Source organism: Magnolia sinica, chromosome 5 (genome assembly GCF_029962835.1).
Source record: "Magnolia sinica isolate HGM2019 chromosome 5, MsV1, whole genome shotgun sequence".
In the NCBI taxonomy this organism is placed as follows: Eukaryota; Viridiplantae; Streptophyta; class Magnoliopsida; order Magnoliales; family Magnoliaceae; genus Magnolia; species Magnolia sinica.
In genome coordinates, this window is record NC_080577.1 from 81,122,472 (window position 1) to 81,135,245 (window position 12,774).

Below are 12,774 nucleotides of genomic sequence, written 5' to 3' on the forward strand. Positions count from 1 at the left end.
ATACAATCTAGGGACTTTTATGTCCAATTTATAATTCATATATCTAATAAATTAATATAAAATTTCCCAATAAATCTTAAGAAAAAATTTGAAATTATATTCAAGTAATTAGTGTTGTCGATTTAGAGCTAATTTGGTGGACCATTTGATGCCCCAAATCTACATTAAATTCATGATGCATTTGTTGTATATCCATGCTGTCCATCCTTTTTGCCAACTTATTTTAGGGCATGGTCCAAAAAATGAGGCAAATCCAAATCTTTGGTGGACCACACAGTAGGGATTGAATTCCCACAATTAAAACTTCTATTATTATTATTATTATTATTATTATTTTATTTTTTATTTTTAAGTGACTTGTGTTTTCCTTAATCTATGTCCATGCAACCTTATTAGTTGATTCGATGGTAAATAAACATTACAGTGGGCCATAATAGTTTTTAACATTGGGCATTCAATCCTACTGTGCGGTCCACTTGAGATCTGGATTTGCATCATTTTAGGGACCATGCCTTGAAATGATCAGGAAAAACTGATGGGTAGCATGGATATATAATACAACACATAAATTAAGGTGGGTTGCATGCACTAAAACAATGCAAGTGCCCAGTGGGCATTCAATCCTACTGTGCGGTCCACTTGAGATCTGGATCTGCTTCATTTTAGGGACCATGCCTTGAAATGATCAGGAAAAATTGATGGGTGGCATGGATATATAATACAATACCTAAATCAAGGTGGGCCGCATGCACTAAAACAATGCAAGTGCACAGTGGGCATTCAATCCTACTATGCGGTCCACTTGAGATCTGGATCTGCTTTATTTTAGGGACCATACCTTGAAATGATCAAGAAAAACTAATGGGTGGCATGGATATATAATACAATACATAAATCAAGGTGGGCCGCATGCACTAAAACAGTGCAAGTGCACTAAGCGGCGTGCGGCGCAGACCACTTAAAAAAAAGGTGCATGGCTGTTTTACAGCCACGCCACCTATTCATTTTTTTCAAGACCGAGAGAGGGAGAGAGAAATGAGAGGGAAAAAGAAAAAAATGAGAGGGAAAGAAAGGGAAAATGAGAGAGAAGGAGAAAACGAGGGGGAAAGAAAGGGAAAAAGAGAGAAGGAGAAAACAAGAGGGGGAGACGCAGCAGGGCCGCACCCGCAACCCGAGAAGGAGGAGGAGAAGAAGAAAAGAAAGAAAGAAAAAAGGTATGTTTTTTTTTTTTTTTTTTTTTCCTATTTTCGTTAGGCCCGTAACAGTTGTTACGGTACCGTAATGGCCGTTACGGGCACAAAAAAGAGGGTGTGGCCGTTACGACCCCATATCGCGTAACGGGGTCAATCGTTACTGTTACGTATCGGTTGATACAACCAATATATAACCGATATTGCACACCCTAGTTGTTACAGGCAGTTTTCCTGTAACGGCATTACGACCCCATAACACATAACGGTTATGGCCGTTACCGTTACGTAATAGCCGTTATGGCCATTATGTAACCGTTTTTTTATACCTTGCCCAAAAGGACATGGGTGGAGGTACTAAGTAAAGACTTGATTACCTATGTTCTAAGTGAAGTTATAGCCCTTGATAGAGTGGAATGGTGGAAAAGGATTCATGTAGCCAAACCCAGTAAGTTGGGATAAAGCTTAGAAGATGATGATTTTAATTAAAATTTAGAAATAGCGTGTGGCTAATGTCTCACTCTATAGAGGGGTGAGTGCTACGGTAAACACCGATTTTCAACAAGATATTAAAGTTCGTTTCCATTAGCTGTCAGCAAGAACTCTTAACCTTCCAACCTTGAGCTCCTCCCTGCAGTCAACCTTTCGGTCCACATCTAGAGCCCCTTCACAATAGGACTTGATGGCCAGGAAGGTCTTCATGGCGCACAGATTGAGATAGACCCCATACTTTAAGCCAGATTGTGTTGGTAGATGACTTGGGTTCAACTTCCTATCAGAATAGATTTGTCAACATATCTCATGATTTCCCCAAGCGTCCTTCAGGACCATTGATGCTTCTCCTTTTAGACACATAAAGAAAAGCATTGCATCTGTAGCATTCAATGGCAAGTTTCCTTGAAGACTGTGATCAGCCCGTTTCATTAGATGCTGCCCTCACAACCTTTTGGTGCAGCAGGAGCTAACAACTCCTTCCCCATCCGACACCTCATACCTTGCCTTATATGTCTTGGGATCTCTGTAATTTTCGAAGTTTATAGTTAGCTTCCTGGCTCCCATGTTCTGTCACTCAATTAATCAACCATCTTTTGTGCCTTAACCTCATACTTGTGCTATTAAAAAATAAATACTCGGTAGGCCCAAACTCTTGATAGCCAAGAATCACCATTCCTGTCAACCTTCCAAATTCATTAAACAACAGAGCTAAATCTCGGGCCCCACATTGGGTTGAAACCAGTAGTAAACCTAGTGAAAAGGCCAACCTTCATCACAATTGGAGCAATTCTATTCTCATCATTGTTGTCAAATTGCTTAAGCAATCGTACATGTGTGATTGCTTATGCGATCACACATGAATTTTTCTTTTTCTTTTTGGAAAAAAATGAAAAAATGCAAAAAAAGGGAAAAATCTGATTTTTTTTTTTCATAAAGACAAGTACTCCAATTTGATTTTGTTTATCTATTTCAATTTTTAATCTAATTTGTGTACTAATAAGTTACAAACTATTAACCACAAGACGTAAAAAACTACAAATTAACAACAACTCAACAACTTATTAATAAAAATTTAATAATTTTATTGATAAACAAAATCTACAAACTACTAATCTACTATATACATTGTTCCCTCTCCCATTGTGGCACATCACCACCATCATCATTGTCATTAGAGCTGGGCATCGAGTTGAGTCGGATCGGATTGGGTCCAACTCGACTCGGTCGGAAATTTTCATGGCCTGACTCGAACTCAATCCGATTCGAGACCGAGTCCGGGTCATCTGACTCGATCCGATCCGGACCATTGCTGGCCTGATCCGATCCGAGTTCGACTTGGTCGGGGAAATCGAGTCAGATCGGATTGGGTACGGTTTGGATCGGTCCTGATTTTTATTTTTATTTTTGGAAAATTTTAAATAAAAATGGTGGGCCACCGCTCCAAAATAGTCCAAAATACAGGCTAAATTTTTTTAAAAATATAAATAAAAATGAAACCTTCGTACCTACCTGATGAATGGAGATGATGAATGGTGATGATGAGTGGGCCGGGTTGCTGAGTGGCTAGTTAGGATGGCCGGGTGCGGCGCTCGTTCGGGTAGAGACAGATGAGGTGATGATGACTGATGAGTGGGCCAGGATGCTGAGTGGAGTGGCCGGATCGAGATGGCTGCTTGTTCGGGTAGAGAAAGAGAGAGGGAGGGATGTTGGGGATTTGAGGGAGGGATTTTAGAGATTTTAGGGGTTTTGAGGATTTGAGGGAGGGATTTTAGGGATTTTGGGTTCGGTTCGGGTGCAGGTGGGTAGGGCAAAAGTAAAAGAGTAAAAATTATATATATATATATATATATATATATATATATATATATATATATATATATATATATATATATATATATAATAGACACATGTGGTGGGCCCCATGTGGGACCCACGTGACATGGTATCAGATGCATGAAAGATTTGACTGGGCCAACTCAATCTGGCCCGATCCTGGCCTTCGGTTCGGATTGGATCGGTTCGGATCTGTTGGAGCGGGTCAGATCCGTCGGATCGGTCCGAATTTTGCCTAGCTCTAATTGTCATCATTATCGTTAGTCACCTCCTTCTTCAACGTACACTTCATCTTCTTCTGTTTCTTCATCATCTGTTCACATAAGTTGTCGCCCCTCTTCTCTGCTTTTGAGAACTTTTGCTGGGTGTGGATCCATAAGCGATGTTTTTGACTTGGGCCCTTGTAAAGGTCTCACTGGCAAAGACTGGATCATTTGTCTCCACAAGCCATTCACTATCTGCCTCCAAATCATGTAGGTTAATAGGATCATAGAATCCAGACTTTTGTCGCCTAGTGTAAAATCTTTTCCGCAACTTCTGGTTATACTGGGCGAAGACGAGGTCATTAAGTTTTTTTTTTTTTGCTCGAGACAATTTCCTTTTTTTCGTGTGAATCTGCATAACATTTAGAAATTTCAATTAAATGTGAATTAACAATTTATCATTGAAACTGAAAGTGAATTGTAGAACTTTAAGTTGTAAAACTTACCGACTTGAATGTATTCCAGTTGTGCTCGTAACTGCTCGAAAAACATGTAAGGCCAAGATTTTTCATGGCTAGCTTCTATAGTGCTATATCCCTCCTAGTCAGGTCAACTACATACATTGACCACCGGTCATTTGTGTAAATAAGTTTAAGTTAGATACTTTCTCACTTAAACTTCTTAGAGCAGAGATTAGAAATAGATGCTAAGGAAAGAAATATTGAGAGATGAGATGAGAGTATCAGAGTTGAGCGAATGAGATTAGAGAATTAGAGAAATAAAATAGATTAGAGAAGAGAGAGAGTGAATAAGAGAATAAAAGATAATAGAAATAGAATGAGAGATTGAAGAGAATGAAGATTGCTTCTTGTGAGTTGTGATCTCGTTTTCTTGTCTTCTTGAAGTATGAAGAATGAAGATTGATTCTTGTCTTCAAATGAAATATGAAAGAGAGAATGAAAGTATGGGATTTGAGGGCTTTAGAATAAGAGCAAGAGAGTGTATGAGAGTTTTGGGGAAGATGTAATGCAAATGGACAAGAGGGGAGTGCCTTTTAATAGGAAAAAGAACCGGAGTTCAAAAAAAAAAAACTTACGCTCCAAAAGTCAGATTTCTGACCGTTGGAGACTATGCAATCACATGTCATTATGCGATCGCATACCATGCATATGCCATATGTGACCATTGCATATGCCATATGCATGGGCTTATGCGATCACATAATTGCTTAAGCCATCACACATGACAAACCTTCTTCCATGCTGTACAATTCTCTTCCATGGATGTCAGAACACACCTCGGAAAGATGAAGGGAAGAGATACACTGACACCAATATCCAGGTGCACAGACACGGTCATTTAATCCCTGTTGCTATGCTTTTTCAACAGTCACTGGTGAACAGTTATCATGTCTTGACAACCCAAGCATGGTGAATTTCTCGCTTAGTAGGTATTACATGATTCTTGAACAAAGGATGTTTATAGTATCCTCAGGCCACAGCAGTTTGGTCATTTGGACTATTGATATGTACCTGATGTCAGAATCTCTTTGGTTGAAAGATCCCAGCCATCCAATCTTTGGCATTTCTGTTGTTTAATGTAGGTATTCATAACTCTTTTTGCAGACCACTAATCGAAGGGTAAGGAAGGGGAAACTTTTGAGACATTGTCAATCCATAGTGGGGCCCAACGGATTGTGGTATGAAGAACCAAAGGGGCATTTGTTCTCAGGCTAAAGCATTCCATACATAATTTTGTGCTGAGGATCATATACTTCCACTTTACTTGAAAGTTTAAACTCTGGATAAGCATGCAAAGACCTTGCTGCCTCTGGGTGCAGGGCATACTACCACAATTGCCTTCTTGCTAGACAATGGGCACAAAGTCATGCAGGTTGTTAAGTGAATCTATGAGTTTAACATATTGCATCTATTTGTTTCTAACAGGCAATGGAGGAGGACTCTGATGATGTGGGGCCGTGGAACCAACTGGGTCTCTACAAGCTTTGCACGCTACAGTTCAAGACATCACAGAAGTACCTCAAGGCTGCAGTCGCACGCTGCAAGGAATGCAGCTACACATGGTCAAATCTTGGTAATCTTTTGTTCTTTTTTCCCCCCTTTAATTTTTGCTTGTTTTCTGGTTGTCGAATTATAATATCCTCATGCCCATGATATGATGTATACTCGGGTTTTCAAAATTTTTTTTTTTCAATTGTGGCCCATCATTCAGTGATCCAGTTGATTGGTCTGTTGAGCCCCATGTGGATGTACAATGCCTTGAAACCTCACAGACTTGACAATCCTAGCTAGCAATCTTGACCTTTTTCTTTTTCAGTTGAATGTTGGCCATCTGTGCATTTATCTTCTTAAACATATTGTTGAAAGGTGACAGATTGAAAGGTTGGATTGAGGAGACTTTTGGTGAATATGCATCCACCATTTCTAATGGTAATCATCTGTATGATTGAACAACAGGTCACATTTGCACAGATGAACACCTGTTGGTAGTTGGTACTGTGCTTATCCTCGGGCCAAAGATTATAATCCCTCTTCTATGGTTTGAGTAGGCCACGGTGAAAAACAATAGAAAGATTCAAACCAATGTATTCCAAATACAAACTCACACCCTGCGGTGTTATGTAGACATGTGGCTTGGGTGCCAAGTGCCAAAGTGTCCTAAAGTGTCTGGCACAACATACTTAAAAAATCTAGGCAAAGGGACACTTCCATATACAAATAAACAATAATTTAAGTAAATAAATAAAACAATGGAAACATTAAAGACAGGAAATTAGAAAGAATATTCAAATAGTTTTAATAGAAACAAATTACTGGTACTTCAAAACTTCAAACTGATAAATAATTGATTAACAAAACCTCAGAAATCATAGATAAAATGTCACTTGTTCTCTCGAATATTAGAACTGAAACAAAATAACAAAAGGAACAACAGGTGTGTATTTTTTATTTTTATTTTTTGGTTATATTCACCATGGTATCTATAATGGAAAATGAACTAGAATCGTGAGAGGGAGGGAGGGAGATCTGTCTTGACAATAGAAATTTATGTAACAAATAAAAGAAAAAAGAAAAAAACAGAAAAGAGGAGGGTGAAATGAAATCTTTGTGCAGAAAAATGTCTGGACACATCACTTAAAATGTCCAATATGCGGCACTTTTCTATGACATCACAAGGACACTTTGTAGGTATAATTTTTGAACTGTTGTGTCATGTCAAGGAGTGTCCAAGTGTCAGCTAGGCAAAAGCTTACATAGTAGAAGTGTCCAGGTAACACTAGATGCGAGTGCCAACATGGCAATTCTTTTTTCTTTTTTCTTTTTCTTTTTCTTTTCTTTTCTTTTCTTTCTTTCTTCTTTCTTCTTCTTCTTCTTCTTCTTCTTCTTCTTTTTTTTTTTGTTTGTTTTCCTCTAAATTTTAATTTGAGTATTTTTGTCAAGGAATGCTTACTTGCAAGTCCTCATCTGCAAACACAAACTGCAAGGACCCCATCCTTGCCAACATGGTACAATATGCAATATCCAGGCCGTTCCTTTGTCCATATAATCAATCTGACTGAGCCCACCAAGCTGATCCACTCTTCAAGCATGCCATGTGTATATGACCAGATGAAATGTGCAAAATGTAAACCAGTGTTCAGATTCAGTGGATGTGTGGCGGCCTTGCAAACAGCCCGGATCTTGTATATGTCACATGATCGCATGTGGGACACCATTTTTGGTGCTTGCAGATGGGTGCTTGTAAGTAGTGATCCCCATTCTTGTTACATGGTCTAGGGGTTCCTGTGTGGTGGGTTGAGGACATAGGTTTGTTATGGTGTGATTGGTTGCATATTTCACAGGTGTCTCATTGCAGCTATCTGATGACCAGTCAATGGCTGAGGAAGTGTACAAAAGGGGGCTTTCATTGGCAACGGACCAAGAGGCACACACCATTCTTTCTAACCTCGGGAATCTCTATCGACAGCAAAAGCAGTTCGAACGTGCAAAAGCCATGTTTGCGAAATCATTTGAACTGCGCCCTGGATATGCTCCTGCATACAATAATCTAGGACTCGTGTTTGTCGCAGAGGGCAGATGGGAGGATGCCAAGAGTTGTTTTGGCAAGGCTTTAGAGGTGGATCCTCTTCTAGATGCGGCCAAATCCAACATGATGAAAGCAGTAGCAATGTCTAGGATATGTACAGCCATGGAAACATCTCTAGTTGAAGAGAAGTAAGCCATCTTATTCAGGTATCAGCTCTTCTAGTTTCTGTTGAATGTGTGTTTTCATATTAAAATGGAATCATATTTAAGTTTCGATTGAAAGAGGCATGTCCTTTGTTCGACCCAGCAATGGTAGAGCAGTGCCCTCCATAGGGGATTTGGGGTGTCTCCCATCCACTGTTGTGCCACCATATGAACTATTTTGTTGCCAGAAGGTGGGCTCTACATGTAAAATTTATTGGGATGAGCAAATGCTTGGGAGAACATTGGAATTCCTCCAACATGCCCTAGTATATTCTGGCATGTCCATCACATCACTCCATGGGATATTCGGGAGTTAACCAAGTGTATTTTGTTGAGAAATGACAGGATGGTTCATGCAGTAAAGATCGAAGAAGTGATTTGAGGCCAACTTGCAATATCTAGGCCCTGATGTAGTAGTTGTTAACACGCTGTTATTAAACAAAATAATCTGGTCCATTCATGTGGGCCACATAATCATGAGAAAGATGGACTGGATGTGCTGAAATGATTAGTCCTCCTAGATGACAGTATGGCCATTTCAGCTCATGCCATCTTCATGGTGACTCCTAGATGATGGATGGCCAGCGCACATGCTGTGAGTTGCCTCTTCAATCTTTCCTGTGGGAACTGCCTTACCGTTTGCCATATTTAATTTTAATTTTGGTAATGAAAGGGCCAAAGGAAGGTATTACATGATTACACAACAAAAGGGGGTAAGAAAAACCATATACATGGGAAATCCTGGTGCATTTTCCCTTCTAGTAGATGGAAGATGGAAAAGGCAAATAAGGAGTCTCCTTCAATGATATAATTATTTCAATATTTTTATACATTTGGCCATGATTAATCCCTACATAATGGCCTTAACTTCGGTACCGTTTGCAGAGCTTTTAATGGTACTGTGAATGAATTTCTGGGAATCGCCTCTAATGATTCAATTGCAAAAGCCAACACGAAATAGGATGTGATGAATTTTCCTGAATGATCTCTAGTGGTCCTGATTGTGCAACCCAACCTTACGTTGTGCTGGTATGACCCATGGCTTAGGTTTTGAGAAATGGTAGGATTCAATTGCACAACCTGACCGACATAGGCTGACATGAATATTCCCAAATGATCTCTACTGGTCCTGTTTGCATGACCTATCCTTATGTTGTAGTAGTATGACATTTCAAAGAAAATTTTCTATGAAAAATGGAACTTCCATGGTTTGGGGAAACAATTATGGGATATTACTCTTTCTAAAACTCCTGGATGCACCAATTAAAGGATTTCTTTTTCTTTCCCCTTGAACCTGGAAATCATGGGGTGGGAACCACATGAATGGTGGTCCAGGTTGATCAAAGGACCGTTTGTAGTGTAATCAGTACGGACTGTCCATTTCACTAGCCATTGATTGGATGGTTGGGATCATTGGATCACATTGATTTTATGGAGAGATTAGAAACCACATTTCTTTTAGGAATCCTTATCAAACAATCTGCCGATCAATCTCACATGCAATCCATAATAACATGCATAACTCATTTATGCCAACACGAACTGCCTATTTGGACTAGCCAGAAAACAATCACGGATTAAAGAAAATTACAGAATCAAAACTTCTCTGCCATTGTAGCAGGGGCTGCGTGTAGTTTGAAATAGACTTCACCTGCCAGTGTTCCTAATACCAGGCTACAAAGAGAATCTCCGACGACCTTTATGTTCAAAGAAGTGCATGGGTCTGTTTGCGATCACAATCAGCTGGTTACATATCATATGAGAGATTTTACCCAAACGCATTGATTACAAGTCCATGGAATTTTTCGTTGTCATCCAAACGAGAGAAAAAAATAAAATCCGTGGATTTTGAATTGAAAGAAAATTTTCATGAAAATAATTCCAGCAGGAATTTGAAAGTTGTTATGGAAATACAATGATTACACTTCCATCATTTTATTTTTTTGGTCATCCAAAGTAAAGAGAGAACAAATCCATGAAAAAAGTTCCAAATATTATTCATCTTAAATGCATCAAACATTCCTTTGGAGTGAGTAGGGGAGGTGAAAGAAATTTGAAACGCCCACAAATGCTCACTTTCTATCATGTCCATTGAGAGTACCCAAAGCTAATGATGCCTTCCAAAGTTTTGAAAGCCCGTTTGGAGGAGGAGCATTTTTAGCTTTTGGTTGATCCATGAACCCCTTATGGGGCGGCTTTTCTTTTCTAACGATTTTGTTATGCAGGCAGGCCTTCCAATGTGAATATATGAATTTCCGCAAGTTCCAAATCCTTCCCCGAGGGAAACTTGGGGATTGAATAGCTCCCAGCTCCACCAATAGTTACAAGGTGGCAAGCAGACCGTACGGAAGAGTTCCATTTCACTTGGCCTCCGTACAGTTTTATCCTCTACATTGTCTACCATTTTCACTTAGCTTCCACATTGTCAAGGATCAATCATTTAGAAGAGGCTAAATCAGTTAACTTTATGTTGAATGTATGATATAGGACTGATGCATGAACTTACTAACATGTGAGATCAAATAGTCGAATTAAGATATTTAATTAAACAAATACAAACATCGTTATAATCATCACAAATATCATAAAAATCAAAAGAAAATCATGTATAATCCTAACCTAAGCTACCAACACCATAACTCAATATCATTAAATAAAAAGAAATTAACATCTAATGGATGTAGGAACATCTAATTAGCATAGGATATAATTTATTTCAAAATAGAAAATTTAATACAACCTAGGGTAAAAATTAAAATTTTGGTAATTTGAGAAAGTAAGAAATTTAGGTTTAGGGTTGGGGTTTCGGGGATGGAAGAAATGAGTTTTAATATAATGATGGTGGGAAACCAAAAGGGGCAGGTGGGTTTCACACGTGTGGCCGTACGATCACACGTGTGGCGTGGGAGGATGGGTTTAGGTCGGTTAGAGTTTGGATTGGGGATGAGTATGGAAAAGTTGGGTTTGGGAGAAGATGAAGATTTGGGATGAGGGAATTAAGAATCTAAAAAAAATACCCAGATGTGGAAGAAAAGAGAAGATGGTGTGGGGATAGATGGAGACCTTGCACCTCCGTTGATGAAGATTAGCTTCACATCAATCTTCCTTTCAAATTGCATGGAAGTATCTTCAAATCGCATGAAAATGGGAAAAGAAAGCAATAGCTTTTTATTTTTATTTTTAAATCATAAAATTTAATGGGGGAGAGGTCACATGCCCTCTTCTTTTTATAGATCCAAGAAATTTTAAAAATTACAAAAATTTCCGTCTTGTGAGCTTTAACAAAAATAACCACAGTCTAAATAAAATCAACTAAAATACCCATAATGTGTCCAAATATAAAATAATTAAAAATAAATCCTAAAATATGATAAAGTCTAAAACTGATGTGGACGATCAACGATCAATGGCCCGATCATGTGATCGATGTTATTTAATGGCCCGATCACCGCTTCCCTCCAATCCAACGGTCTGGATCACTCCATAAAGCAGCCCATGTGCATCTTCTTAGTGTGGGGTCTTCCAGATGCTCGCACATGCACATGGAGTCTTCAGCACGATCACGGGTACTCGCCTAGCCACAGGAAAATTGGCGCGGCTCGCTTCTTCCTCCAATACGTACGTAAGGGTGTACGTGACATGATATCCTCATCAATGTATGTCTTCAGTCTATGTAGAAATAAGGACATCGATTGATTGCCAGCCTTGTTCGATCGATCAAACCATCTCAGAATTACATAGATTGCTTTTTAGGCAGTTTGGGCCATGTTTGATCGATTGAACCTTCAGGTCGATCGATCGACAATATTTGAAAAATACTGTTAACTCTCGGGACAATTTTGTGCATGTTCGATTGATCGAACAAGCCTTCTCGATCGATCAAAGGAAATGATGTCAATCGATTGATGGTTTAATCAATGGCGTGCGTGGTTTCGCGCAAGTGCGCAATTTGTTTCATATTCTAATTGCGATACTCTATATATCAGGTGTAATTGGGATTAGGACATTCTAAGGGATTGCTAAGATGTTCTTAACAGTTTTATAGAAGAAAAGCTAAGATTTTGGGAGATTTGAAGGGGGTTTTCATCGTTATAAGTGCATCATCTCTTGTAATATCATTTTGTAGTGGATTATTTTTTGCTTTGTGCCGTGGTTTTTTCTTGTGATCATTTTTCTACGTTAAATTTGTGTGCTCTCTACGTGTTTTGTTTATATTTGATTATGTCTTGTTTGATTGAATTCAGGTTTGCTTCCACGCGATCCTCGATAAGTGGTACTAGAGCATACGTTGGGTTTTTTGAGTTCTAATCTGAAACATTTTGATAAAAGAGTCTAACATGAAGTACAAAACAGAGAAATTCACTAGTAGAAATAATTTTGAACTATGGAAGGTGAAGATGAGAGGTCTTCTAGTTCAAGAAGGATTGCAACACTCTCTCCTTGGTATGATGAAGTGTTCTGCGACTGTGATTGATAAAGGGTGGGATGATCTACATGAAAGAGCTATGACCTTGATCCAATTATGCTAGTTTAATAATGTCCTGGATTAAAAGACCGCGGCAGGAGTACGGGCAAAACTTGATAGTTTATACACGAAGAAATTCGTAGGTAAGTGTCTGTATCTTAAGAAGCCACTCTATAATCTTAAGATGATGGAGGGGTCTGACGTAAACGAACACATTAGCACATTCAGTGAGTTGCTCTATAAACTAGCGAATGTAAAGGTGAAGGTCGAAGATGGAGATTAAGACCTAATCCTTTTGAGTTCTTTTACATTGTCTTATGAGAATCTCGTACATACTC

At 38.9% G+C, this 12,774-nt stretch overlaps 1 protein-coding gene across 3 annotated transcripts in view; it reads left to right on the plus strand.

Annotated features, from left to right (window-relative positions):
* LOC131246191 (probable UDP-N-acetylglucosamine--peptide N-acetylglucosaminyltransferase SEC) overlaps positions 1 to 8,259 on the plus strand; it is a 70,064-nt gene extending 61,805 nt beyond the window's left edge. For 2 of the 3 annotated variants that reach the window (XM_058246098.1, XM_058246099.1), the window contains 2 exons: positions 5,668 to 5,815; positions 7,584 to 8,259. In XM_058246098.1, the coding sequence (XP_058102081.1) occupies positions 5,668 to 5,815; positions 7,584 to 7,960 (525 nt within the window). In that variant the 3' untranslated portion in view covers positions 7,961 to 8,259. The remainder of the gene's footprint in view (positions 1 to 5,667; positions 5,816 to 7,583) is intronic. The other variant, XM_058246100.1, reaches the window with a different exon arrangement.
* Positions 8,260 to 12,774: the final 4,515 nt, after the last annotated feature.